General features: G+C 36.6%; 1 protein-coding gene and 1 pseudogene across 1 annotated transcript; both read right to left on the reverse strand.

The window, feature by feature from the left end:
- Window positions 1-2,655: 2,655 nt before the first annotated feature.
- LOC127656785 (forkhead box protein O3-like) lies at window positions 2,656-6,789 on the reverse strand (annotated as a pseudogene).
- A 2,707-nt stretch (window positions 6,790-9,496) lies between these two features.
- Window positions 9,497-20,263, reverse strand: afg1la (AFG1 like ATPase a). The gene is made up of 13 exons (XM_052145850.1): window positions 20,155-20,263; window positions 18,430-18,647; window positions 18,287-18,338; window positions 18,091-18,192; window positions 17,774-17,904; window positions 17,512-17,611; window positions 14,731-14,789; window positions 12,730-12,812; window positions 12,462-12,532; window positions 12,051-12,151; window positions 10,291-10,431; window positions 10,099-10,215; window positions 9,497-9,944 (listed from the first exon to the last, which is right to left on the reverse strand). Exons 1-13 carry the CDS (start codon window positions 20,261-20,263, stop codon window positions 9,816-9,818), a joined length of 1,413 nt encoding a protein of 470 aa, XP_052001810.1. The 3' UTR covers window positions 9,497-9,815.
- Window positions 20,264-26,056: the final 5,793 nt, after the last annotated feature.

Here is a 26,056-nt window from a genome sequence, read left to right on the forward strand (position 1 = left end):
TGGAAAGGGTTGCAAAGTTATCTCGAAGAGCTTAAATATGTATCTGCCCACAGTTAGTCAAGTTCTCTATAAATGGAGATGATTTAGTACTGTAGCTACTCTCCCTAGAAGTGGCCGTCCAGCCAAGATGACTCAAAGGGAACACTGCAGAATGCACAATGAGGTATGTGACGAGGAGGAGGGCGTGGCCAGGCTGAGAGGATACATGACTGGTGCTGATTTGCACAATAATAAAAAATAAATCTTATTTTAGATATGTAAAAAAAGATTGTTGTAAAAAAAAATAGCTAAATTGATTTTTTTCTGCCCTCTGGTCGGGCTAGTACTTCAGATTTGTACTTGTCCTGCCAACATTTTCATTGGTCCCACCACACATTTATTTTATTATTTTAATTCATTTTTAAATAATTTTATAATATACATTTTTTATAATATTAAAAAATATTCTTTTTTTTTTTTTTTTGATTATGCATCAAAAACATTTATATTTTTAGTGACATTTTTCATATTCTTTTTAAATTCCCATTCATATTTTGAAATGATATACCTTAGCTTTCACTTTAGCTTAAATTCATATTCGCACTTTTGCAGGAAAACGATGGGATATGATGAAAATCATCACTATTTTGAGGTATTAAAACCAGCGGAATTCGCAATAAAGTTCAATGAACATCACATTAAAGCAAATCTCTAAGATTGCAAGGCATAAAACCAATAAGATCTATGAACTGGACCAAAAAAATCTCTCACCCCTGCCCAGGTCTATCAGGTCATCCATATTGTTGAGCCCTGTGATGACTCAAATAACATTTGATCCCAGTGTTTAATTCTGGGATTCACAGAACTGAGTGTGGTGAGGATAATTGGCTTCCCAATGGCAGCCTGCAGAGAGAATGAGGCTGAGTGCCCGTTCTCCTATGCTGCTCTTTGATCTTCTGCAGGTACCTGCGGGGAGCCCGGTGTCGTGCTGCGTGCGCTCTGACATCACAAGAGTCATTTCACAGCTAACGGCTCGGATCATGTCACAGTCTGATCTCCAATAGTCACAGTAACTGCAACACACACAGCAAAAATATCAGCCACTGTTTGATTTGAAATGTATGCCCGAGATATCAAACTAAAGAAGTTTAAAAAAAAATTGAAGAAAATGTGAGTGGGATTGTCTTGCCCCTGCAAAACTTGTGTTGCTATGTAGTTGCTAGGATGTTTTGGCTGGTTGCCAGGTGGTTCCTTACTGGCCTAGGTCAAAAAAGGCATCCCAGAACTTGATTCAAACATGGAGAGCAGTTCCACATGAGTTTTCTTCAGTTAAAATGACCATGTAATCAACAAAATGTAATATGTCAAATAACTCAAATGCAACTCTTTTAGTGATATGCTAGCTGCTAGTGACACTAACTGGTAGCATATTAAAGGGTAACTAAACACCTGCTCAGAGTCTGACTCCACCCACTAGAAATATTTGAAAATGCAGGAAAAGTGGGCAGACCCCGGCGGGGATAGAGGGAACGAGGGGGAGGGGGGGGTGGCACCTGAGACTCGTAGTGACGGATTAATTGACAGCTGCTGTCAGACTCTATGTTATTATTATTCCTCACACGGTCGCAAGACGACATGTACATGAATCTGGCGTGGTGACGAGATGGAACCTGCTTACGTCAGCTGTCACCGCTTACGTCACGAAGTACCGCAACAGCCAATAGGAAAATTCAACTGCAGTAGCCACCGTTCAACCTGAAGAGGGCAGCACTCAGACGTTTTTACACCATATATTGTAGAATTAAAACACTTTATACACAAATGTCAAAAAAATTACTTGAATCAATGACCAGTACTAATAAAGCCCCATGCTTACAGATCATTAACTAAAAAAAGTTGGTTTAGGGTTTAGTTACCCTTTAAATACATATTGGTGAGAAGCACTACAGTGCAACTACGTCACTATGCTATGGTTAGCAAGGCAAGTAACCATAGCAACAGCAGGCACAAGAGTTTTCCCATTCAGGCTTACAAAATCTTAAGAAAATATTATATATTTGAATATAAGTATTTTTCCATGTGTAAATAAAGTATTTCACGGGTTTTAATCTTGGATTCTAAATTCTTACGTTTAAATTATCTGTGATATTTTTAATCGCGGTTAATAGTAAAACCGTATAATCGCATCAACCCTTAATTATTGCATACTCTTAATTGTTTATACTTTGTATCATATCAAACGTTCGATGATGAAAAATCATTAGGGTCAATGTTTCATAAATATTTACCCTTACCTGCTCATCTGAAATGCGTCTGATTTGCTCACCATGAAAAACATCTGATAATTTCTATCGACAGCTTTAACTTGACTCCACATATGACTCATGTGATATATTTCATGTTTTCTTTAATTCATACCAAAGTTTTGTGTAGGTAACAGACACGTCAGACACGGACTGTCTTGTGTGTTTTATTCCTGCAGGGGGCGCTTGTCCCTTCATAACCAACTCCAATAATATGCATTTAAATCTAAGAACGCTTTATATACGTTTGGAGACATTTTACACTGGATAGTTATTTTTAATAAAAACTGATAAAGGATACACAGCAAGCATTATCTATAAAAGCATTTAAAAAAATCCTCATCCAGAAATAATAAACGACTGTGAGTTCATGCATCCTGGCCAGCGCTGAGAAAAGTAACAGACCACACGTGACACTGCCGTCCAGTTGGGCGATTCCAAAGGAGTGGACTTCAGTTTGTTCGTCTCAATATGTCAGACTCACAGCCATGCAACTGCAAGGTATCTCATACTAAACTATTTTCAGCATTGATAAAAATATATAAACAATGGCAGACGATGACAAATCACCCCCTTCCATTTGTCTCCCCCAATTCTACACCAGTGCCTAAAATAAAAAATAGAAACTGAGACTGCCACTTAACATTTCAAGATCTAAGTCCGATGGGAATCTATCCTGAGACACCAAGTGAATGGAGTTCACACTGCCGTTGAGACCTACCAACATCGATATGCATGATATGCTTCTGAAGGGAGACTGTTGGAGATGATGCTTCATCAAGCTTTGGTAGTCAGACTCACTGCTCGAGACATTGTTCATTCGCCATCCGAATGGCAAAGCCTTCTTTAGTCCCGCTTGTCCACCAGACCCAGCCTGGTTGGACAATATAACCTTATTCAGCAATAGAGCTTTTCTACAGGCATTTTGAGAGGAGAGGGAGGCACTGGCTTGAGACATCAGTGGGTCAGACTGGGTAAGAAGGACATCCCTGTGACCATGGGACTCTGAGTTGAGCAAGTCCTATAGACTTTGCTTGCTAAAGAGGGAACAGTAGGAAAACGTAGCCTGTTTATTTTCCTGGATCGTTTGCATTGCAGACTGGCTCAAGCCGGTGACAGGCAGTGGGCTGAACATGGAGTTAGGACCATAGCTGCCAGATGGAATTGCCAGACTGCTTCCAGAGCAGCTGAAGGTAAACACAGGACTTCCCTGTAGATTGCCCTCACTCTCATTTTGACCTGGAGATTGGGAAGTAGTCAAGCTGATGTGGTCTAGAGAAGGTTGTCCATTAGGTTTTCTGAGAGGTCATTGAGGTTCATGGTTCCAGCAAGGTCAGCCAGATGGGGCAGTTCGGTCAGACCAGTGCAGATGACAGTGGAGAGTCATCATCTGGAACTTCGTCCACCTCCAGGTTGGCCAGAATTGGTGAAAGGTGTCCGCTTAGGGTGCTGACATTTGAGTTGGTGCAAGAACGGAAATCTGTCCAAGCATCAAGCTCGTCGCTGCTTCGGGACGTCGGGCTCCCGGTCCATTTAGACAAGCTGGAGGAACTCTCTAAGCTTCCGTCCTGAGTAGCCTGTATAGCAGATTTCTTTTTTGCAGCACGGCCACGGGCGCTCTTGATTAGCTTATTATTGTTGTTAATGGAAACAGCATGTCTCAGTGGGGCTTTGCCCCCTTTTTCACCATCTGGGTCGACCATCCACCATGACATTTTTCTGGTTCCTCCATTCTGGACCCGGACGAAGCGACTATGGAGTGACAAGTTATGCCAAATCGAGTTCTGTGAAAAGAGAAAAGTAAATAAGAGTAGGTAAGATGTGCATCCTAACATACATATTTGAAACATTCACATACATATCATTCAGCATAATGGCCCAACGTTCAAGGTTCATTCATTTTCATTCGTATACATATGATCTTGGACTCCATTGCTACTGTAACACGAGTCATATGACCCCTTTCTGACCAATAGAGTTCATGTGGTTAGGTAAACAAATTAAAAACATTACTCATATAAATAAGAAATACAGTATCCTCTTTAAAACAACACTGTTTGTGAAATTACTTGTCTAGGACAAGCACTCAATAAAATAATCTTACCCTTTCTCTTAAGGCTCTTATTGCATGTTGCGAGGGTGTTCTGGGTGGTTGCTTACTGGCTCACCCCCTTGCCTCTATAAAATATTGGTCCCTAGATATGGTTTGGGACCCTTCCACAATGATTATGATATTTTGTCGGCAGGCTACGTTATGCACACGTCTCCTCAAGACGCTGTAGATAACTTCTTTTCTCTTGATAGAAACACTGCACTCTGTGGCTATGTATTTGCCTTGGGCATAACTCATTAATTTAGGTTAATGTTCCCCAAGCTATGCTTCAAACTACTAGCCTAAAACCATTGGCTAGCCTAAAACCTATTTTTACACCTGCAGATAAAGCTAAAGGATTTACAGAGAGCTCCTGATTCATATACAAAGTTTAAGAGTGCAATGTGGTGAAGCAGCATTAATGTCTATTGCAGTACAGAAGGTGCAGCAATGCATAATGCATTATCTAAGAGATGTGATACAATTTCACAAGTGCGACATGGTTTACTCTTTGGAGAATCAAACACATGACCTTGCTGTTGCTAGTGCCATGCTCAACCAATTGAGCAACAAGAACATTTCACATGCTTTGACTATGAGCAATATCATTTACAGTATGTACTTGCCATTTTTGAAGATGCTTTCCTTTCAAAGCAAGTTAAATTACAGTTCTACCTGATCATAAGGTTAAGCAACTTAGCAAAAGGTGCAATTGTAAGAGAGATGAGTCACCCCCATTTAGTACTAAACTTGCAGGTTTTAAAAAATGTTAATACAATTTTTCTACGACCTGTCACCAGAATGACAGGTGTCCAAAGCAAAACAAATCATACATAAAGGATCTATTACATTTCAAACCTGGATTGAAAAACTGCACTTTTGCAAATATAAAATAAAATAATATTGAAACAATCGTTTTTGGTTGGCTCATTGTGTTTTTGAATGTGATTAATAGTCTAACTTTCCAGGCAAATAATCTTTTTAGGGTATGTTCACACTTGTTGTTTTGTTTTCTTTTGGTCCTCTTGGTCCGGACCAAAAAAGATAATGATTCATTTTGTCCTGGTTCGTTTAGCGTTCACACTGACATTTTTAACACCGAACCTAACGATACAAAACCAAAGGTGTCAGGAAAGTCACAACCTGCTTGGACAGCATTCCAAGTTGGAAAAATTGCATTTACTGGACAAGATAATCCCTGAAATCAAATAGCAACAAGAGACACAATCATAGCGAAAGCCCATTGTACATAAATTACGATTACGTTAAGAATTACGATTCAAACAGATTTGCCAAATAACTCACAATTATGCCATGGGCATTTGTATTATTTTCCTGAAGTCTATACTTAAAGGTACAACCCTGTCTTAAGATGTGATCATGCTGGACATGTTGATGACAAATTAATGATTAATAAAAAGTGTTTATGTTGACAGTGCTAACCTAAATATTGAGCTTAAACAATGGTGAGTTAAGCAGGCCCCATTTAATAGGCCAGGTTTATCAGCAGCACCCTTTCTCAATTTATCTGTACTTACTGTAATGCCTATTGACAATCACCATGCACCTAATCGGTAAAAGAAACATTACTTGACTGACAGTCCAACATTTGTGGCATTTCACCACCCTTTAAACCTGTACAAATGCAAAAAAAAAAAAATTAAACAGGGTTCCCATACTTTTTGACCAATTAATTTCCATGACCTTTCCAGTCGATAGCAATTACTGGATATTTTTTCATTTTTTTAAATCACCCAAAATTCAGACTGCTAATGAATCATTCATGAACCACTTCAATTAACTGAAAATAACAGACTCAAAATAACTATTCATTCTCAAATCGGACGTACTCAACACAAGCAATATCTTGGAAATTAAATATAATATGGAGCAGAGCATAACTAGAAAAACATATATTCACTTTAAAAATCTCCATGAATTTTCCACCACAATATTAGCAATTGCATACATATCCAACTAAACATGAGAATGCAGATGGATTTTAATAACGTAGTCTTCATATATGCACAAAAGCAAGTAAAGTTTAAAAATCAAGCACATCTGTATTACATGGCATACCTTCCACCCTGCGGAGCTGTTGCTGTTACCTTTGTCTTTGAAGTATGGTACATTTTGGACTATCCAATCATAAATCTGGGCCAATGTCTGCCTCTTCTCCAGTGAACTCTCAATGGCTTGGGTGATTAGATCTGCATAGGAATAGTTTCCCCAGGAATTCCTGCAGGCAGAAGATTTTCTGGGCTGTTGAGGAACAAGGCCATTGGAGCTGGAGTCACTGCATGCAGGGGGCAACACTTGTTGGGAAGAAATTGGAGACCCATTACTGTCTTTAATATTGATTGCAACACTGGTTTCTATGTTGAAGGGGATCTTATCAAGAGATGCCTCTGCCATATTTTCTCGACTCTTTTTCCAGATGAATGATGTATGGACGGCTCTTTTGAACACAACAGCGGCAGCGCCTTCATGCATTCCATTAATTAATAAATTGTAAAGGCCACATTTAAGTGCGGGACATAACTTGGACAATGTAATAAGATTTTTGTTTTATATATATATATATATATATATATATATTTACAAATGCATTTAAATGAATTATTTAGATCTAAAGCGATTCTCTGACAAATTTGAATATTAATCTCGCGTCCTTTTGGTTAGTTCAAAGGGTCCATCATTACTATATAAACAAGTTTATTTCTTACAACACAACTTTACTATAACCAAATGCTGCTTCTGAACACAACACAACAAGCTGAAGATCTACTCATCCGCAGAAGCTTTCATGGTTTAAAATCTGTTTTACATTGTTTCATGACACCGCGCTGTGATTTGTGTACACTGTAACATTACATCACACTGCAAATTTGTTACATTGTTTCAAAACGTATCTGCTATCTTGGTATCTTCTTTAAAGCCAAAAGAAAGGCAATGCAACCTTGCAATCGGTGCAAAATGCTTCTCAAATGGTCAAGCCATACCTCCACATCCATCATTCTGCAAATGAACACGAATGAGTCCTGATTGAGCGAATGAAACGAACTGAAGACGCATATGATCCATGTCATTGTGCAGATAAAGAGAAAGGCCATCACAAGATGTCTCGTTTTACTTTAACCAATCTCTTGTATAAATGCTTTTTTTTTTTTTTTTTTTTACAAAGTAATAAAAAATAAAATTCAAAGTTCTACATGTTTTACATTACAAAAATCAACCTAAAAAATATATTTTGCATTTTTGTTGCATTTTGTCATCATTTAAATAAAAATTAAGCACCCCTATTCGCTTGACTGCAACAACAGTTTCATTTTTATGATCTCATTAATGAAATATGATATATTTAATTGTAAAACATTTATATTATACATCATGCATGCTCACTTGAATTTTAACCCCATGAGACACCAACATGACTGATGTCTGCATTTTCCATTCTCCTTTTTGATTTATAAATATTAGCCCCTAAGAAACATGCTAAAGACCAAATTAGCTTAAATAATTCTGATTCAAAGTAATGGCCAGTCTCATCCAATCACTGTCAACCATGTTAAAATAAAATTTTGCATGAAAACTTCTGAATCTTTGTACTGAATACCACTATCACATGTCTGCCAAACATGTTGAGTCTTCCAAAAATCATCTGGTTTTTTTTGTTTTAATGTTTTACAATTAAATATATCATATTTCATTAATGAGATCATAAAAATGAAACTGTTGTTGCAGTCAAGCGAATAGGGGTGCTTAATTTTTATTTAAATGATGACAAAATGCAACAAAAATGCAAAATATATTTTTTAGGTTGATTTTTGTAATGTAAAACATGTAGAACTTTGAATTTTCTTGCATTACTTTGTAAAAAAAAAAAAAAAAAAAGCATGGATTTTAGAAGTGAATGCACATAGCTGCATAGAAAGCTATAGGATGCTCCCTATTTAGTGATTGACTTAATCTTCGGTGTGTCTGCACTGGTCTCAGAACAGTTTGAAATGCACCCCTGTATACAACCTCTGAAATCAAGCTTTTGGATGAACCCATTGATTCTCAATGTGATAATACACAAACTCAGCGGAGATTGGCGCCATGTTGTTTTGTCACGACTAGGTGCGTCGAAACTTTTACCCTTTAATGAAAGCCTAGTCTCCTGAACTGAGACCAGTCAGTTTAAATGAAATGAAATGATCTATAGCAAAGCCAAAACGTAATGTCTACGCATGTGGACGCGGGGTCTCAGGAGGTTAATAATTGCATGACAGTATTATCTACTGAGAATCATTGATATTATTGGAATAGTAAGGAGGGATCACACTAGTCAAATTAACTGGGCTTTGGGGGTCAAACATGCTCGGCCATGGTACAGATTGCCTAGTGTGAGTACACAGAAATGGAGCAAATTATATGCCAAATTTGAATACTTGTTTAAATCCCTACCCCCAAGTATGAGCAAAAGTAACAGTGCCTAAGCAATAAATGCACCTGCTTCCGGCTCTCCAAACTATTGGCCCCATCATTGGACCCAAATGTTAATTACTCATATTATGTGTTATTGATTGTGATGCATAAAAAATAATAAATCAACCAACAAATGAATTCAATTATAGCAGGTATCCTAAACCTGAAAAACATACCCTAGCGCAGTGGTTTTCAAGTGAGTACCTGAGACGATTATTGTATAAAAGAAGAAAATTCCTTCAAATCAAAATTTAAAGTAACAAATTTGATCATGAACTGCACATGCCCATTAATTTGCACAATTAACAACATGATATAGGCTCATGGGTTAAACTGTTTTGGATTTACTTGCAAATGAACAAACACTATTGCCATGTTAACAAGGCAGATGAATTTGCACCAAAATACTGCTGTTTGATTGGATGCACGGCCATCGACAACAACAGATACGCGTTTCACCTCCCTTTCAGAAGTTGCTATACTATGTACATTTAAACGGTTAGCTGCATTTTATCATTTGCATTCAGCATTGCTTTTTCCCTCCTATCCACAACCAGAACAAACCTGTGACCCATTTTTGAAGCACCGGTGCACTAGACTAGAGAAAGCATCAACAGAGAGACATCCATCAAGAAAGTTGTTAAAATAATTTTAATGCAAACATTGTTAAATAGGTGGTTTATCAGCTTTTGAATCCATTTACATTGTCATAAAAGGCCGCCTGATTTTAAAATACATCTTTTGCAGATCCGGATCCAGATTCTTCAACAAACCTGCCCAACGTCCCGCAAGCAAACTTAAAAAGAGGCTAGTATCATGTTTATATTTGCATATGCGTTTGTAAAGTGCAGCAGTAGTCTGATTTAAATACAGTCCATTCCAAATTAAAACAGAGTTGATCCCAAGGCCTTCAATGAGGAGTCATATATAGTTAAAATGACAGCTGTATATGGAGTTGGTGGTGATAAAAGCTACTTGGAACTCCTCTCCCCTGCAATCCAGTACTCCTCTGTCTGCATCTCTGTAAGGCGAGACAATGTCCTTTGGAAGGCAAACACCTCCTCCTCACCCGTGAAGATCGCAAGTGAGCTCCGTGCATCCTGACGCATTCAAACATGCATTAAAAATACACATTAAAAACATATTCAGGTCACATTTCACCCCAAAATTAAAAGAAAAGAAAGCCTTTTGTTAGGACAAATTTTTGAACTGTAACATTATTGTCATGATAATAGCCAATGACTTATAAATTACCTTTGAGACGCCCAAATCATCCAATAAAACATGAGTGTCGTGGTGATCGTCTTGACCGTGTTGGTCATGCACAAACAGTTCATCTAACAGAACTTCTGCCTGCAGCACCACTCGAACCTGAGAAGATATTCCACCCAAATGTGAGCAGTTCATTCTAACAGAGGTAGAAACTATAAGCATCTCATTATTTACCTTGTGCTCATAGAGTGCATCAATTAGAGTAATGAAGCGTCTGGCCTGGGTCTTCTTATTTGAAGTGAGCAAAGGAATGTTGCGAATGAAAACAGTGTCAAATACAGAAGAGATCTCCAGGTAGTCGCTGGCTCCTATAGGCTAAAAATAAAAACAACATCATATATACATTTTTTATATTAAGAGAATTTGCATCACAACCCCTAAAGTGCATATGTGGGTCATATGTCGCCCATATGTGTTTAATGTGGTTTTTAATGCATTTTACACTGGTATTATTTTTGTAATGCATTGATTGCTTTAAGTTTCCATTTGTAATGCAATTAAATATGTTAAATCCCATCTTCATATTTCATTAAATACATTCAATGCCATGTTCGTGTTCACGTTCATATTTATGTTGTCATTAAACTGATGCTTGTATCCATAGTACATGACATTAAAACTATAACAAGGACAGTCCTTGTTATATTTCTTATTGTACCACCAAACATGGATATTGCCCATATTTCTGGCTTATTTTGAGTCATTTTGGGCATGGTGACACATGGCCCTCTCACATGCCTAATTGTCGACAGCATCGTACCACTGGAATTTATCCTTTTCGTCCGATGAGCTGCCAGATATACGGAGTGCATCCCGTACCTTCAAATACTGAACCCGCAGTTTTTACCGCTTGTCACGTCATTGCTCAGTGGGATCCACTAGCACGATATGGAGGACAAAACATGCAAAAATAATAAATAAAATAATAAGAAAATAAATAAAGGAATAAATATCTTGATAAACAAATATAATTAGTTTATCATGCAAAATAAATGAATAAATAATCAAAAGCTAAAAATAATAAAAATAAAGTTAAAAATAAATATAGAAAATAATAAAGGAATAAAGACATCCAATAATAAATTCAGGAATAAATTTAATTAAAAACAAATTATATTTGTTTTATCAAGACATTTATTCCTTTATTTATTTTTTTTATTATTACATTTATTCATTTATTATTTATGCAGGTTTGGGCCTCCATAGCACGAAGATAGTCGCGAATTTGACCAAATATCTCGTAGTTCTTGTGTGTTGCATCCAGTTGTCCCTGTATTCTCTCGTCTGCCCAAATTTCCAGTAAACACTGCACCTATACCGTAGACCAAAGTGATCCATTGTTGCATCATTGACGTCATGTTTCGGGTTCCAGTCACGGTTAGCGATCACACTAGCTGCCATGCTTGATCCAACTGAACCGTGCCCGGGCCCACCTCTTCAAGCGGGCCAAGGCATGGTTCGGCGTACCGTTCCTGGTCATGGTACAGAGCAAATTACACAAGTCAAATGAACTAAAGGTAATAATAAAAGGTATGAAGTTCCATTTTGATATTGCCTGTTTTCATTTGTACTCCTGCACAAATAACTAAATTGCTGTTTCTGGAGGATTGCTATCATGAAACAGAGATCGGATATCAATGTTGAACCCATAGACCTTTGAAAAGATGTATCATTTGTGAACATTATTTACATTTATTGATGGTAAATTATATATTAAATGTAAGTAGAGTGACGTCACTATCGCGTGCGGGCGATTGCGTATCAACAGGTTAAAAACATATATACACACACTAGCTAGACCAGTTGTTGTTTTGTGATTTAGTATAAAGAAGCACAATTTATGAGCCATTATCAGAGATTTTATATCAGATTTGACATGACATGTTATTAAAACATAAAAGTGAACCCACTTGACTTTAAAGACACAAGCTTACCCGGTCACACAGCTCCTCGAAGGTGCAGTCTGCAATGGTCCCACAAGCTTTATTTAGTGTCAGTATCCTGCCGTGTACCTTTAGAGATCTGGAACGGGTAACTATGAAAAACAAAATGAATCTGAATCAGATTTGCAGACCTCGAACATTCACCAGCGACAGCTAAATCCAAGCAAAGATCGTGTTGTGAGGGCACGGCCTTTCTTATTGTTGTCATTTCACTAACAAACACGCTGCAATAATGAAAACCCGTGTTCAAATGCGTAGGGATATTACAGTACGTATTGGTCTGTCATAGGAAATCATTTGAACAGATACACCATCTATGAACAACTACTTAAACAAGATATTCTGCATTTGCGTGGCATCCAAATTGAAAAGTTGTGTTGTAACGCATTGAACCCAACTTACTGTCATTCTGTTTGAAGGCAAGCTCATCAAACAGCTTATCGAGTGTCGCATCAACACTGGGTTCACTGGAGCTAAAGGAAAAGATGAGACATTTAGCCAATGAATAAGCATTAATATCAACAGTAAATACCACAGAAATTGACATAATAATTTGATAAAAGAAGTACAACTTCAGAATAACTCTATTGAAATCAGTTAACAATGCTCTGTCATTAAACCTATGCACTAACGTTTCATTGTGTATGATGAAATTAGTTTATTTCCTCACAGGTAGAACAGTTTTCCGGCTGCAGGGCGATTTCTTCTCCGATAATCTATTCCAGAATCCAGACGCAGTGTGTTGCAATATTCCTGTTAAAAAGAATTTTGAAAATTGTAGCACGTCCCAACAACTATGTATTTTCAAAACACAACAACCCAGATCTTCACATATTTTGTCATTTATACCTGGAATGCTCGATTACAATTGTTTGGTTGCAACATTCTGCGGTCAAATATACTGTATAACGTAGGGTTATGATTGACCATTGTACCAAGCAACTCATTTCCAAAATAGCTAGATAGTTCTAGATTTCTTGCATCACTCTGTGCACTCTTCTCTCATAATCAAATTATTTAAACTCAAATCAATAAGTCATGTACATTTATTCATTTGGTAAGTACACTGAAAAATGTTTAACACTTGCTTTGTAAGTTTTTGCACACAGATTTTCTAAGTAAATCTTATAGGTATAAAATAGAGTAAAATCTCTTTAACTTCATAACATAATATTGATTAAAATAAGTGATTACATTTAACATAACATTTCAGTTAATACAGTAACTTTTTACATTGTATTGAAACGGTTCACATTTTGAACTTTCCTAAGAAGAACTTTTTTTAATCATGTACCAAGTGGCATGCAAAAGCCTTCCACAGAAATGCTTAACACATGTAGTCTATTAGACAGCATCACCTTGCATTTCTGGTGATAGAAGCAAGATCCAGAGCTGCGCACATCGATCTCAACACTTGGTGCATAAAACAAAAAAACATGCATTTGTTTTGATCATGCATGGGTCATTTTGAGTAGAAAATGCTCTTAAAAACTTAAGACTAAAACAAGAAGTCACCATACGTAAAAACAAAACAAAAAAAATAGAACAGTATAAATAAACTTGCAAACAGTGAAACCATGCAAGCTCATTAATTATTCAAGCCCAGTGCATGCTGGGAACACTAGCTTCGAAAAGTTAAGAAAAATTTACTTGTTTCATTTAGCGGTAACATTTACTCAAATTGGCGAATAAATACTATTTTCTACTAAAGGATTGAGACATGATGACTCATTGTAAAGATAACAAGCAATCATAAATAATATTCACTTATAAGTCAGAATTGCAGGGGTTCTCAACAAGGGCATTCAAAGGATGCTGGGGGGCACTCAGATCAAATTAGTAGAGAGGGAGGCGTTAGGTTACAAATGGGGGATAATAATCCAATATATCGTCAAGTTCCTCTTTGCATTAAACGTTTATCTAGACTTAAAGTATATCAGTTGGTTCTCAATTATGGGAATGAAGTAGGGGGCGTTCATAAAAGAATAGTTGAGAAATACTGAGCTAGAGCATTCATTTTTGCATGTTTGAATGGAGTACAAATTTAGAATTTACTTAATATTTTCAAGTTCACACTTAAATTAATGTATGCAATGTAGAAAGTAATCAGTGGTGGTGGCGTAGGGGGCTAAAGCACAGAACTGGTGAGCAGAAGGTTGCTGGTTCAATCCCCACAGCCGCCACCACCATTGTGTCCTTGAGCAAGGCACTTAACTCCAGGTTGCTCCAGGAGGAATGTCCCGTTAATAAGTGCACTGTAAGTCGCTTTGGATAAAAGAGTCTGCCAAATGCATAAATGTAAATGTAATCATTTCTGCTTTATTTTACTTACTACTACCAGCATGATAATGTTTAGGCAGCTGTTCTTTTCCACAAAAGAAACCTCCTAGGATTCCTAAATACAAGTCATGATCCCCTTGTCAAGGCTTGTTTTGCAATAGTGACTGGCTGACTGTACATTACAGAAAATTTAATGAAAAAAAAAAAAACACCCAAAAAGAAATAAAAATAAACAAAACACACAAAAAAGCAAAAACAGAAAAATAAATCAAGTGAACAAGTTCAACAGGGGAAATGAATCAGTACAGTAAGTAATGCCAATACACATTTTTTTCACATTCGTCATGTCTTGTTAACTATTAGATAATAAATATGCTGCTGTAGCACTTACCTTTAGCACAGCTATGAATGGCACAAAGTTCACCCTCTGTAATCCGTTTTTGTACAGATCTGTAAAATAATATATTGTGTTCAGTACAGACAAGAAGAGTTACTGAATCAAACAGCCAAATGTAGTACTGTGACGGCTGGCACATGTCAGCCCATTAATAAAATAACATACAGGTCAAACTGAATAATTAGACATGTGTTGTTATGAATAATAAATCAACTGACTGCTTGATTATGCAACTACTGTTGCCACCCACAATATTATAATACAAGCTTTTCCTCGTTTCTAATAATGTATGCTTTTGGAAGTTCTGTGCATTTAGATAGTTAAGCAGATATTTTACAGAATTATCCCCAAAAAAATAATAAAACTTAATGTTTTTTGCTGAGGCACTTATAAGAGATCTATGCAGAGACCAGGCAGGATTATTTTTTCTGAAATAGTTTTGCGTTCCCTCGCAATAAATTTACAATGGTTTTACCAGAGTAACTATATTTTAACCATATATCTGTAGTGAAACCACAGTGAAAATACAGGAAAACTACTGTAATAAAAATTATAATTTTGTGGTTATTATGGTTTTACAGTACCATAGTTTCCAGTAGTGGCTTAACTTTTTTTGCTGGAAACATGGCTTTACTATTGTAATATTGTAGGCTTTAGTAACCATAGTGTTTTGATAGAAACCATAGTTTTACTACATTTACATTTATGCATTTGGCAGACACTTTTATCCAAAGCGACTTACAGTGCACTTATTACAGGGACAATCCCCCCGGAGAAACCTGGACACAATGGTGGTGGCTGTGGGGATCGAACCAGCAACCTTCTGATTACCAGTTCTGTGCTTTAGCCCACTACGCCACCGGCACTCCATACTATATTTACTATAATAATAATAAAACACTACAGTACTAAGCGTGATTGTAGTAACTTTGTTTTTTTAGGGGAAACTATGGTTTTAGGGCCGGCTGTGGCTCAGGTGGTAGAGCAGGTGGGCCACTAATCGCAGGGTTGGCGGTTCGATTGCCGGCCCACATGACTCCACATGCCGAAGTGTTCTTGGGCAAGACACTGAACCCCAAGTTGCTCCCAATGGCAGGCTAGCACCTTACATGACTGCTCTGCCATCGTGTGTGTGAATGGGTGAATGAATCACAGTGTAAAGCGCTTTGAATACTGCTAAGGTTAAAAAAGGTGCTATATAAGTGCAGACCATTTACCATGGTTTTACTATAGTAATATCGTAGTAACTATGAAATTTTTACTACATTATTTTGGTGAAAGCATGGTTTTAATACATCCATATAGTAACCTTGGGTTTACTATGGATTAATTATGATCTTGTTGTTATAAAATTTACCATGGTATTTGTAGTAAAACCATAACCACAAAATTATGATTTTTATTACCATATTTTTCCTGTATTATTACTATGGTTTTACTATAAATATCATGGTTAAAATATGGTTACTGTAGTAAAACCATTGTAAATTTATTGCGAGGGAACGCAAAACTCTTTCAGAAAACAATATTCCCACCCTCGAAGGAGCTCAGTGAGATCATACGGGAAAAGTGGTATTTTTCCCTCTTTTTTAATAAAGCTCGAGAAGTGCATGCTGTGGATTAAACTCTGTATAAGTCCTTATTCACAAATAAACATGTATAACAACAGTACGGATACCTACATTTGCTCAAAGGTAAATTAACATTACTAACACAATGCTAATTCATTAGCCTACTGATTCAGGTCATAGTAGAGACAATACTGAATCAAGACAATAGTTGTACATTAGGCATAAGGTATGTGTTTGTCTTGATTTTCATTCCCAGTCAGTAGTTTTTAAATCATGTTTCTGCTAAATTTCAGAATCACTTTAAAGGGGACCCATTATGCAAAATTCACTTTTACATGGTGTTTGTACATAAATGTGAGTCGGCAGTGTGTGTACACAACCACCCTACAGTGCAATGTTAAAAGTCCACCCACTCCTCATTCTTATATTTCTATTAATCCATGACATCACGTTAGAGCAGGCCACACCCACAACTGGTGACAGACTCCACCCTATTATCATAGCTCCTCCCCTGAGTGATCTACACACAGTCCGCCATTTATTTCTGCACTGGAGCAGATACAGTGAAAGGAATAATGTCTCAGCTCCGTAAGCGTCATAAGTGTTCTGCTGTAAAAGTGAACATAAGAGTCTTCATGAACTCCCGGCATCAGAGCCACTGAAGATGCAGTGGGCAAGATTTGTTTTTGAAGGAAATGTGCCCCAAAACATTCAATGTCCGAATGTGCTTGTTAGCTGATTCAACGGCTAATGCAGCTAAAGTTACCATTGTCTCGGATTGACCAGAGCTATGTCGGGGGCGGGGAGCAGCAGCTCATTTGCATTTAAAGAGACACACACGAATACAGCGTGTTTTTGATTCCACCCAAAAAGAGGCATTTATAACATGGTATAATAAATCCGTGGGGTATTTTGAGCTGAAACTTCAGACACATTCTGGGGACACCTGAGACTTATATTACATCTTGTAAAAAGGGGCATAATAGGTCTTCTTTAAAGAGAAATGGCATAATGATAAAGATGTTTTACAATGATACACTTCATTCCAGCCCATTTTAGAATGACATCCATTCAATTTCATCCACTGTTCAATGAAATCTACAAATCGTTCCTGTGGAAAGCTCTAGGGGAGCAAAAATGAGGGGTGAAGCTTATAAATGGGTTATCTAGAAGCATCGCACATGAGAACATTTGAATCTTTTACCATCTGGAGGACGATTAGACGTGGCAACAACTACAACCCCATTTAGGAAGAGGTTTTCAAAGAGCTGCTTCAGAATCATTGCATCTGCAATATCGGTGACCTATTCGACAGAGAACAGAGAAGAAACCTTAAAAATCAATACAGATTTATTCTCTGTATTGACTTTAATTGTCATTGGAAAGATAAACAGATCTTAGCATGTGGAAGTGATCATGAAGCTTGAGTAGATTATAACTGTACGGTTACAAAGTGTAACATTCACCTGAAATTCATCAAAACACAGAAGACAGGCCTCTTCACTGATTTCTTCAGCGACCGGAGCAATAGGATCATACGCTTTTGCCATTTTACCCACTTTTCTCTTGGGCATGCTCTGCTTGAGACGATGGATTCCTATAAAAACATGATTTTACCCAATCAAGAGCAAGTAAGCAACTTTACTGACCATCTGCTTACATTTCATGATATACATAGACATAAACTAAAATGTCAGTGCTTTAAAGTCAGTGCGAGAGGAGATTTGAGGAAAATGTGACCTCTTTAGATAAAACAAAAGCATCAGAAATCAAACTAACTCACGTTTATGCACATCCAACATGAAACCATGAAAATGGACCCTCTTTTTCTTCTCCGTCTCTACATGATTATAAAACATGTCCATAACCATAGTTTTCCCCGTACCTGCAAACCAGGAATTATTGATAGTGTTGACCTCATTTCTGTAACAGCAACACAAACTTTGATTGGTACCACAACATGATGATCCAGAACTTACCAACATCCCCATAGATGTAGTAACCTTTTGGTGGCTTTTGCTTGGAGAAGAACTGTTGCAGATGTAAAAGTAAAAATATAGGAAGTTAGTACTAGACAGCAGGGTATTTTCTAGCTACTTATGGCCATACAACTTTTTCAAACCTTTGAAAAAAACGATGAGCGTTCGTTGCTGTAGCCTCTAACTTCCTTTTGCATCTGATCCAGTTTTTGCATGACAGCCTTTTGCTGTAGATCTTCTCGTAACACTCCATCTCGAATAAGACTGTCGTAATATTCCAGAGGTCCACTAAAACTATTGTTTCGAAGGGATGTGGAACTGGGCTCTTCAACGGTCGTAGAAAACACATTTGCAGCAAACTCTGTAAGACAGAATAGTGTTCTTTGACGTTTTTAACCTGAACAATTAAGGTTGTTACCAATGCGTCAAATAAAAATCAAACGCAAAAGTTGTTGTAAATAATGCACAAAAGACATCACAACTCAATAAACACTCTAGCAGAATTAATTACCATTAAATTGACAATTACTAAATATCTGTATACAGCTTTTACATTCAGTGTTCCAAGTTTTTCATTGTAAGTATTTTGAACACTTCAAACACTAGAGTGAAATTACTCCAATAATTTCTATGTATAAAACCAAGATAAAGACATTTCACCCACATTCATACACCAATGGCGGCAGAGCTGCCATGCAAGGCGCTAGCCTGCCATTGGGAGCAACTTGGGGTTCAGTGTCTTGACCAAGGACACTTCAGTATGTGGAGTCGTGTGGGCCAGGATTCGAACCACCAACCATGCGATTAGTAGCCGACCCGCTCTACCAACTGAGCCACAGCCGCCCAATGTCTATAACATGGATAAAGAGATTTCCTCCATATTTACCATATCTATAACCAAAATCAAGACATTTCTCCAATAATGTCTATGTATAGCACCAAGATAAATACATGTAACCAATATTTATTATGTCTACAATCAAGAAAAATACACGTCTCCTATGTTTCCTATGTCTATAACCAAGATCAAGATATTTCAACAATATTCTCTATGTTTATGACCAAGATAAAGAGTTGATTCACATTTTTACAATGTCTATATGCAACATGAAGCCATTTCTCCATTATTTATATGTATAAAACCAAGATAAAAAAGCATTTCATATGTCTACAATGAAGATAAATACATGTCTCCTATGTCTTTAACCAAGATAAAGATATTTCACCAATATGCTCTATGTTTATGACAAAGATAAAGAGTTTATTCTCATATTTACCATGTCTATATGCAACATGAAGCCATTTCTCCTATATTTCTATGTATAACACTGAGATAAAGATATTTCACCAATATTCTCTATGTTTATGACCAAGATAAAGAGTTGATTCCCATTTTTACAATGTCTATACACAACATGAAGCCATTTCTCCTATATTTATATGTATAAAACCAAGATAAAAAGGCATTTAACCAAAAATTATTATGTCTACAATGAAGATAAATACATGTTTCCTATGTTTATAACCAAGATCAAGACATTTCACCAATATTCTCTATGTTTATGACAAAGATAAAGAGATGATTCCCATATATCCTATACCTACAACGAATATCAATAATAGCCTACTGTAATTTCTCTATAACCAAGATCAGAATCTTCTCATACATTTCTCATATATTTATAGCTGAGATACAGACATTTCCCTTACATTTATTCATTATGTTTAATTTCACAGGCAGCCTGTCAAACACACACTGTGTTCTGTATCTGTCAGGATGTCAGTGTCCAGAGACAAGATAATGCCATTTATCACAGAGTTTAACTGTCATTCAACATTTTTCACAACGCGACGTTGTAATATCTTACCTCTTCTAATACAGCTGGTGACACTAAAGCAAGTTGACTTCGATAGCAGTTTATTTTTCACATGAAACTTAAGTACAAGCGCCACCAAGGACGCTTTGCCGGCTGCCATGTTGATTCAAAATGCGGAAGCTTTATTGATAGGACGTGGGGATTTGTCAGGAGGTGGGCGTGGCATTGACTTGGCTCATGAAAATGAATTAGATTGCGTATGTCATTATATATTCATGAGATTTTTTTTACTTAATTTTACACATTTCCAGACAGGCCTTTTTCTGTCCTATTTTTTCTAAAAACATAGCCAGAAAGACTTGCTTTTGCTCAGTGAATTTTAAATAACATCTGTTTTAGACTGCGTGAAGCCCATTTATTATTATTATTATTATTATTACTACTACTGCTACTACTGCTATGCTATTTTTATTTATTGTGTATAAACTTTTTATGTCTGGCATTTATTTATGCAGATAAGATTTGTTTTTAATATGAATAAAATAAAATAAAAATGTTGTGGGGAATTTTCTTTCTAAATAATCATAAGGTGGGCGTGGTTTAACGTTACAGACGTCTAGCTCCAAAAATCAATGCTTTATTGGCACAATAAACTGGGTTAATGTTGCCAAAGCATAAAGTAAAACATAAATTCCACACACATACACATACTCCCACTGAATAATATAGTTAACACTGACATATAAGTAAAAATGCACATCTCCCCTTTTTTCATGTGACATTACATAATCTTGATAGAATGCTGTATTAAAAAAATTTGATGGGAAGTAGCCCAGGCTCTGGATGTATGTTGCCATGACAACAGTGGTTCAGTGATTTCACAGCATCATCATGCATACTATAGACACATGAACTGCCTTGCTTACTGTGGTGATCAGGAGCAACTCTGAAGGCTTTCTATCCATCCTATGCATCTTTCATCATTCTTAGACATTTCCCTGTATGCCTTGAGTTGAAGGTAAGGTGAGAAGGTAGTTTTAGCCATATGCATTGTATCTAATTATGTGTAGTGCTTTTATTCTCAATAGAGCCAGTGTCCATGGCTGCTTAATGCAGGAGCATGCTGAAAGCATTGAGATGTGCGTTTATTCATGTGTATCCTTGGTAAAACCACTTGTCTATCTCTCTTTAGCTGAATGCTTTAGTCTAATGCGAGTTCTGCAGGATGTATGCCAAACAACAGTTTGGTTTTAGTGTTCTATACATCTAGACAAGCATTTTGGGGGCGATTATGTTGAAGAAGAATTCCTAAAGAAAATGCATATCAGGCAATAATCAACTTCCTGGTTAAAGAGGGTAAATAAGTGTCTGAAAACTACAAATGTGTAAGGAAAGCAAGAGCAGTAACTAATATTGTGCTGTTCAAAAAGACACGACTGTGATTTGTGATTTCATAATTCATAAATATTTATTTCACTGTGGTTAGCTACATTTGATCACCAAAACAACATGTATTTGTTTAACAACTTTCTCAGTAATCAAAGGTTAATTTCATGAAAACGTGTCCAGGTCACATTTAAAACCTGAATTAAAGGGGAAAATATCATTGCCATTAAGATGTCTTGCATTGTGATATTCAAGCACATTTCCCTCTGCAATTTCTATTTACATTATGCGTTCAGATTTTTTACTTTTGTGGGGGGGTTTGTAAAACATTTTTTGTTAATTCTGTAATATAGCAATTTTTGTACAGCAAAAATGTAAATTACAGTACATTTTTATTAGAATAAATTAAAGACCTATAAGGGGCCAAATTACAAAAAAAATAAAAATATATATATATTTGTAAATATTTTACTAAATAATTATATCAATTATAAAATGTATGTAAATCATGATTGTTCAGTTTAAAACAATTTCATTATGTATTAAATTATAACTTTAATATTTATGTAATAATTTTGAGTAATTTGGCCATGTATACCTAACAGCAGTGTTGGGTGTAATCCAATTAAAAAGTAATTAGTTACTGTAATCTAAATACTGTTTAGTAAAAAGTAGTGTAATGCATTACATTTAAAATTCTTGTAATCAGATTACAGTCATTAACTTTCAGTTAATTTAATTACTTTTAAGTACATTATAGTGTTATGCTTATTTCTAATATATCATTTTTTTGAGTGGAAAAGTATTTTAGAAAGTAACTTTAAAGTAAAGTAATTAGTAATGTGATACATTTTTCAATTAAGTAATAAATAAAGTAATATGATTACAATTTTAGAGGAATAGTTAGTTATTTGTAGTGGATTACTACTTCTTTTTTTTTTTTTGGCATTATAATAATGAGAATCAGATTGTTTGTTAATGGTATTGATAGTGGGGGCTGATGATTTTCCCAGGCCCGAATTTTAACATTCCCTGATATTTCCCCAACTCAAAACAAATCACATTTTGACAGAGGCAGCCCTAAAGACCAATATCTATCACGTCAATATTCTCTGTTTGTTTTCTATAGATGTAATGTGTGCTCTTGTGGATTCAGCACAAAGGGCAAACAGCAGGAGTGAAATGCAATCAGCTTCATTGACCGACTCATTTGTCCACAGTCAGACAGGACATGTACCAGACGCAGGGCGGACCCCCACTGCACAAAAACACCATAATGGATTTCCCAAATCTTTATCCTGAGTCCCTCCTTCCAGTGTGGTTTCCCCCCCAAAAAAGGCATGTATGTCATTCTAATCTAATTATGATTATTTGGGTTTATTACAGCTCTCATCCACACCGGTATGGACTTTTCGTACAACAAAAACGGTGACATTTGAACAGATTCTCATTTTCCTACAATGCGTTTCATGTATCGATCCACTGTGAAAATTATTGTGTGAGATATATCTATTTATCATATAGTTTTACACACTGTAAAACAGTTGCTGCATCTCTCCATTGTGTCTATTATTGATTAGTCAGTGTGCCAGAGTGAGTAGGCCAATGTGCTTTTACTATAATTAGGAGTGATGGTGGCGTAGTGGGCTAAAGCACATAACTGTTAATCAGAAGGTTGCTGGTTCGATCCCCACAGCCACCACCATTGTGTCCTTGAGCAAGACACTTAACTCCAGGTTGCTCCGGGGGGATTGTCCCTGTAATAAGTGCTCTGTAAGTCGCTTTGGATAAAAGTGTCTGCCAAATGCATAAATGTAAATGTAAATGTAATAACACATTATGGTTGTACACTCAAATGTTTGTTGGTTCTCCTGCTGGCAGCTGTTGTCACAATAATGATACATCGCTCTTGGTATCTATGGCTATAGTCCCTCATTCGGTGAGATAATATTACAATATATAATTATAATACATTGTGGTAGCTATCAAATATATCTATCATAGTTCATTATCTTGAGGACAGAGGATAAGGGACTGCAGAGTAATTTCATGCAAGGTGTACCATTTGGAATGTCATGCGACTGTGGCAAAATTGTAGGTATTGTAACATGATTATATGAGACCAGATTGCCAATATTTCTTGAGGTGCGTTAAACAAAAAAATCTGCTATTAAGTGTTTTAAAGCTTAAATTCAAAATGTATTATACACTTATTCAGTTATGTGTATGGGAAAGAGATGCATGAAGAAGGTGTCACCTTTTGTGTTCCACAGAAAAGAAATAACAGCATATGGGTTTGGAATGACATTGGGGTGAGTAAATAATGACAACGTTTTCATTTCTGGGTGAAGTATTCCATTATAAAAGTGTTGGAATACATGCAACTGTAAAGCCATTACCGTGTAAACAACCTCCTGTATATCTGAAAACACTGAATTCACTCAACTTTATTTTATTCTTCTCTGTACTTGATTTCTCTTGACTTCACTGAAGCCAGCTGACTCACCAGAGCCCGAGGTTTATTGGATTGAGCCATCGTCGCTCTTCTGTGAACCCCAGTGATTCAACATACAGCACATCATGCTTGTCCCATCAGTCCAAACCTTCCTTTGGGTTTCACTCAAGCAGACGGCCCTCCAGCAATGGTGTTACCAGTCCTTTATACGGGATGCCCTTTAACTCCAATCATTTCTCAGGAGATGTCATAGCAGGTAAGAAGGAAATCCTGCTTCAAAACTCAAAGTATTTGTTTACAAAGTCTTAGAGAACAGGTCTTCCCACATTCTCTAGAGTAAGTTATATTGTGCTTAAAACCCCATAAAATGGCTTGATGAGTGGCAGTTTTCTTTCCTGTTAAAACAGGATGTTGGGTTGGGAAATGTTTTTAAATAGCCAACAGCCTTTACTTCAAGTAACATCTATGAACCATGATTTGCTACTTGCTAGTCAATCTAATGAAGGTGGGCATATTCTCATTCTAGAGGGCGTTTGATTGCCAAAAAATGGATATGCCAGTGAGTGCAAAAGTCAATGTTTTCCACCTGTTTACAAGGGAGAGAAAGATTGTAAATTTTAAGTGTGGATAGATGCTAAAAGATCAATTGTTCAGATCCGTCAACTTTCAGGAGTGCACTTGCATGCAGATGACCTCAAAGCTATTTTGATTTCATCTTTAAACACTGACAAACAATTTTTTTATGCTATTTCTCAATAAAATATCCAGATTCCAAGAACTTCCTCCACTTGGTCATCTGGTTCATCAAGGATCTGTTCTCAACACGTTAGGTCCACATGTAGATGTGTTTAGGAAGCATGTAAACAGATCATGTATTTGATATTTGATCATATAGGTAGTTCATGACATGTTAAATGTCATAGACGATATTTGAGGAAGGATTTATGATATCAAAGCTTATGCCCTTAGCATATATTGATCAAATGTGATTTATGAAGTTGTTGTGCATTCAAAAGATGTTTAAAGGGACTTTTCATGAATTTAACTGGTTGGCAGCTTCATGTTTTGTACAGTATTTTAAAATGTCATTTTATCTTCACTTTATGTTTTGTTCTCACAGGAGATTGATGGCAACTCTTTGCTCCTTTTAAGGAGTGATCAGATCATGAAATACATGGGACTGAAACTGGGACCTGCCGAAAAGCTCTAAATCATTGAAAGATTAAAACTAATAAACATGTAATGCTTCTCCATTGTCTTGCAATTTTCTACCATTATTTTTATATAGTGTTTTTAAGTCAGTTATTCCTTGCTGTCAAATAATGTCAATAATGTTGATAGGGGGCAAAGTTTGTTTGTAAGATTTGTATTTTTATGTTTGAACAAAGCACAGTAGTTTTCTGAAATATTTAGAGTTAAAGACGTTCTCCTTTGACACGTACATTTTGTATTCAATGTATTCAATCATGATAACAACTTAAAACCAAATAGAGGAGATAAAAGGAATGTTTCGGATTCAATACAAGTTCAGTGGCAAAACTAGGGGATGGCCAGGGGTGGCCGTGGCCACCATGGACCGAAGCCCGTCCACCCCATTGGCCACCCCACTCGCAATTGCTGTTTTAGTCATCTTTTGGCACAATTTAGATCTTTAGAGGTGAAATCATCTCTGTTCAAATGTACAAACCTAACATGTGCTCACACAAAGGTCGCAGCACTTCTCCGTCCCGGGTGTATCCACCCCCCACAATATAAAAATGCTGCCCAAACATTTCTGTGCCACCACAGACTGATCGCTTGCCCCTGCCTGGCCACCCAGGGGCGAAAATTTCATCAAAATGTTGGGGGGGACAATAAACATAACAATTCTCAAGAGCAATTTTTGAAGGGGACACCAAGGGGTTTTTTGTTGTTCCCCCGTTTTTTGTATTATTTTATTTCTTAAACAATTATTTTAAGAATATATCATTATATTATTTACAATACACATATTTTAATGATATTTTAGGGGGGACAACCCTCAGATGGGGGGGTCCTGACTCCCCCGACCCCCCCGCGATTTCCGCCTATGTGGCCACCCCTTTGAAAAACTCCAGACTCCGCCCCTGTATA

This window comes from Xyrauchen texanus, chromosome 16 (genome assembly GCF_025860055.1).
Source record: "Xyrauchen texanus isolate HMW12.3.18 chromosome 16, RBS_HiC_50CHRs, whole genome shotgun sequence".
NCBI classification, from domain to species: Eukaryota; Metazoa; Chordata; class Actinopteri; order Cypriniformes; family Catostomidae; genus Xyrauchen; species Xyrauchen texanus.

Coding starts and splice junctions, on each gene's coding strand:
- afg1la (XM_052145850.1), bottom strand. CDS start 20,263: ATGGCAGCCGGCAAAGCGTCCTTGGTGGCGCTTGTACTTAAGTTTCAT. Junction 18,193..18,286: donor CTACATCTATGGGGATGTTG/GTAAGTTCTGGA, acceptor CCTGGTTTGCAG/GTACGGGGAAAACTATGGTT. Junction 12,152..12,461: donor TGCCTTCAAACAGAATGACA/GTAAGTTGGGTT, acceptor TGTTTTTCATAG/TTACCCGTTCCAGATCTCTA.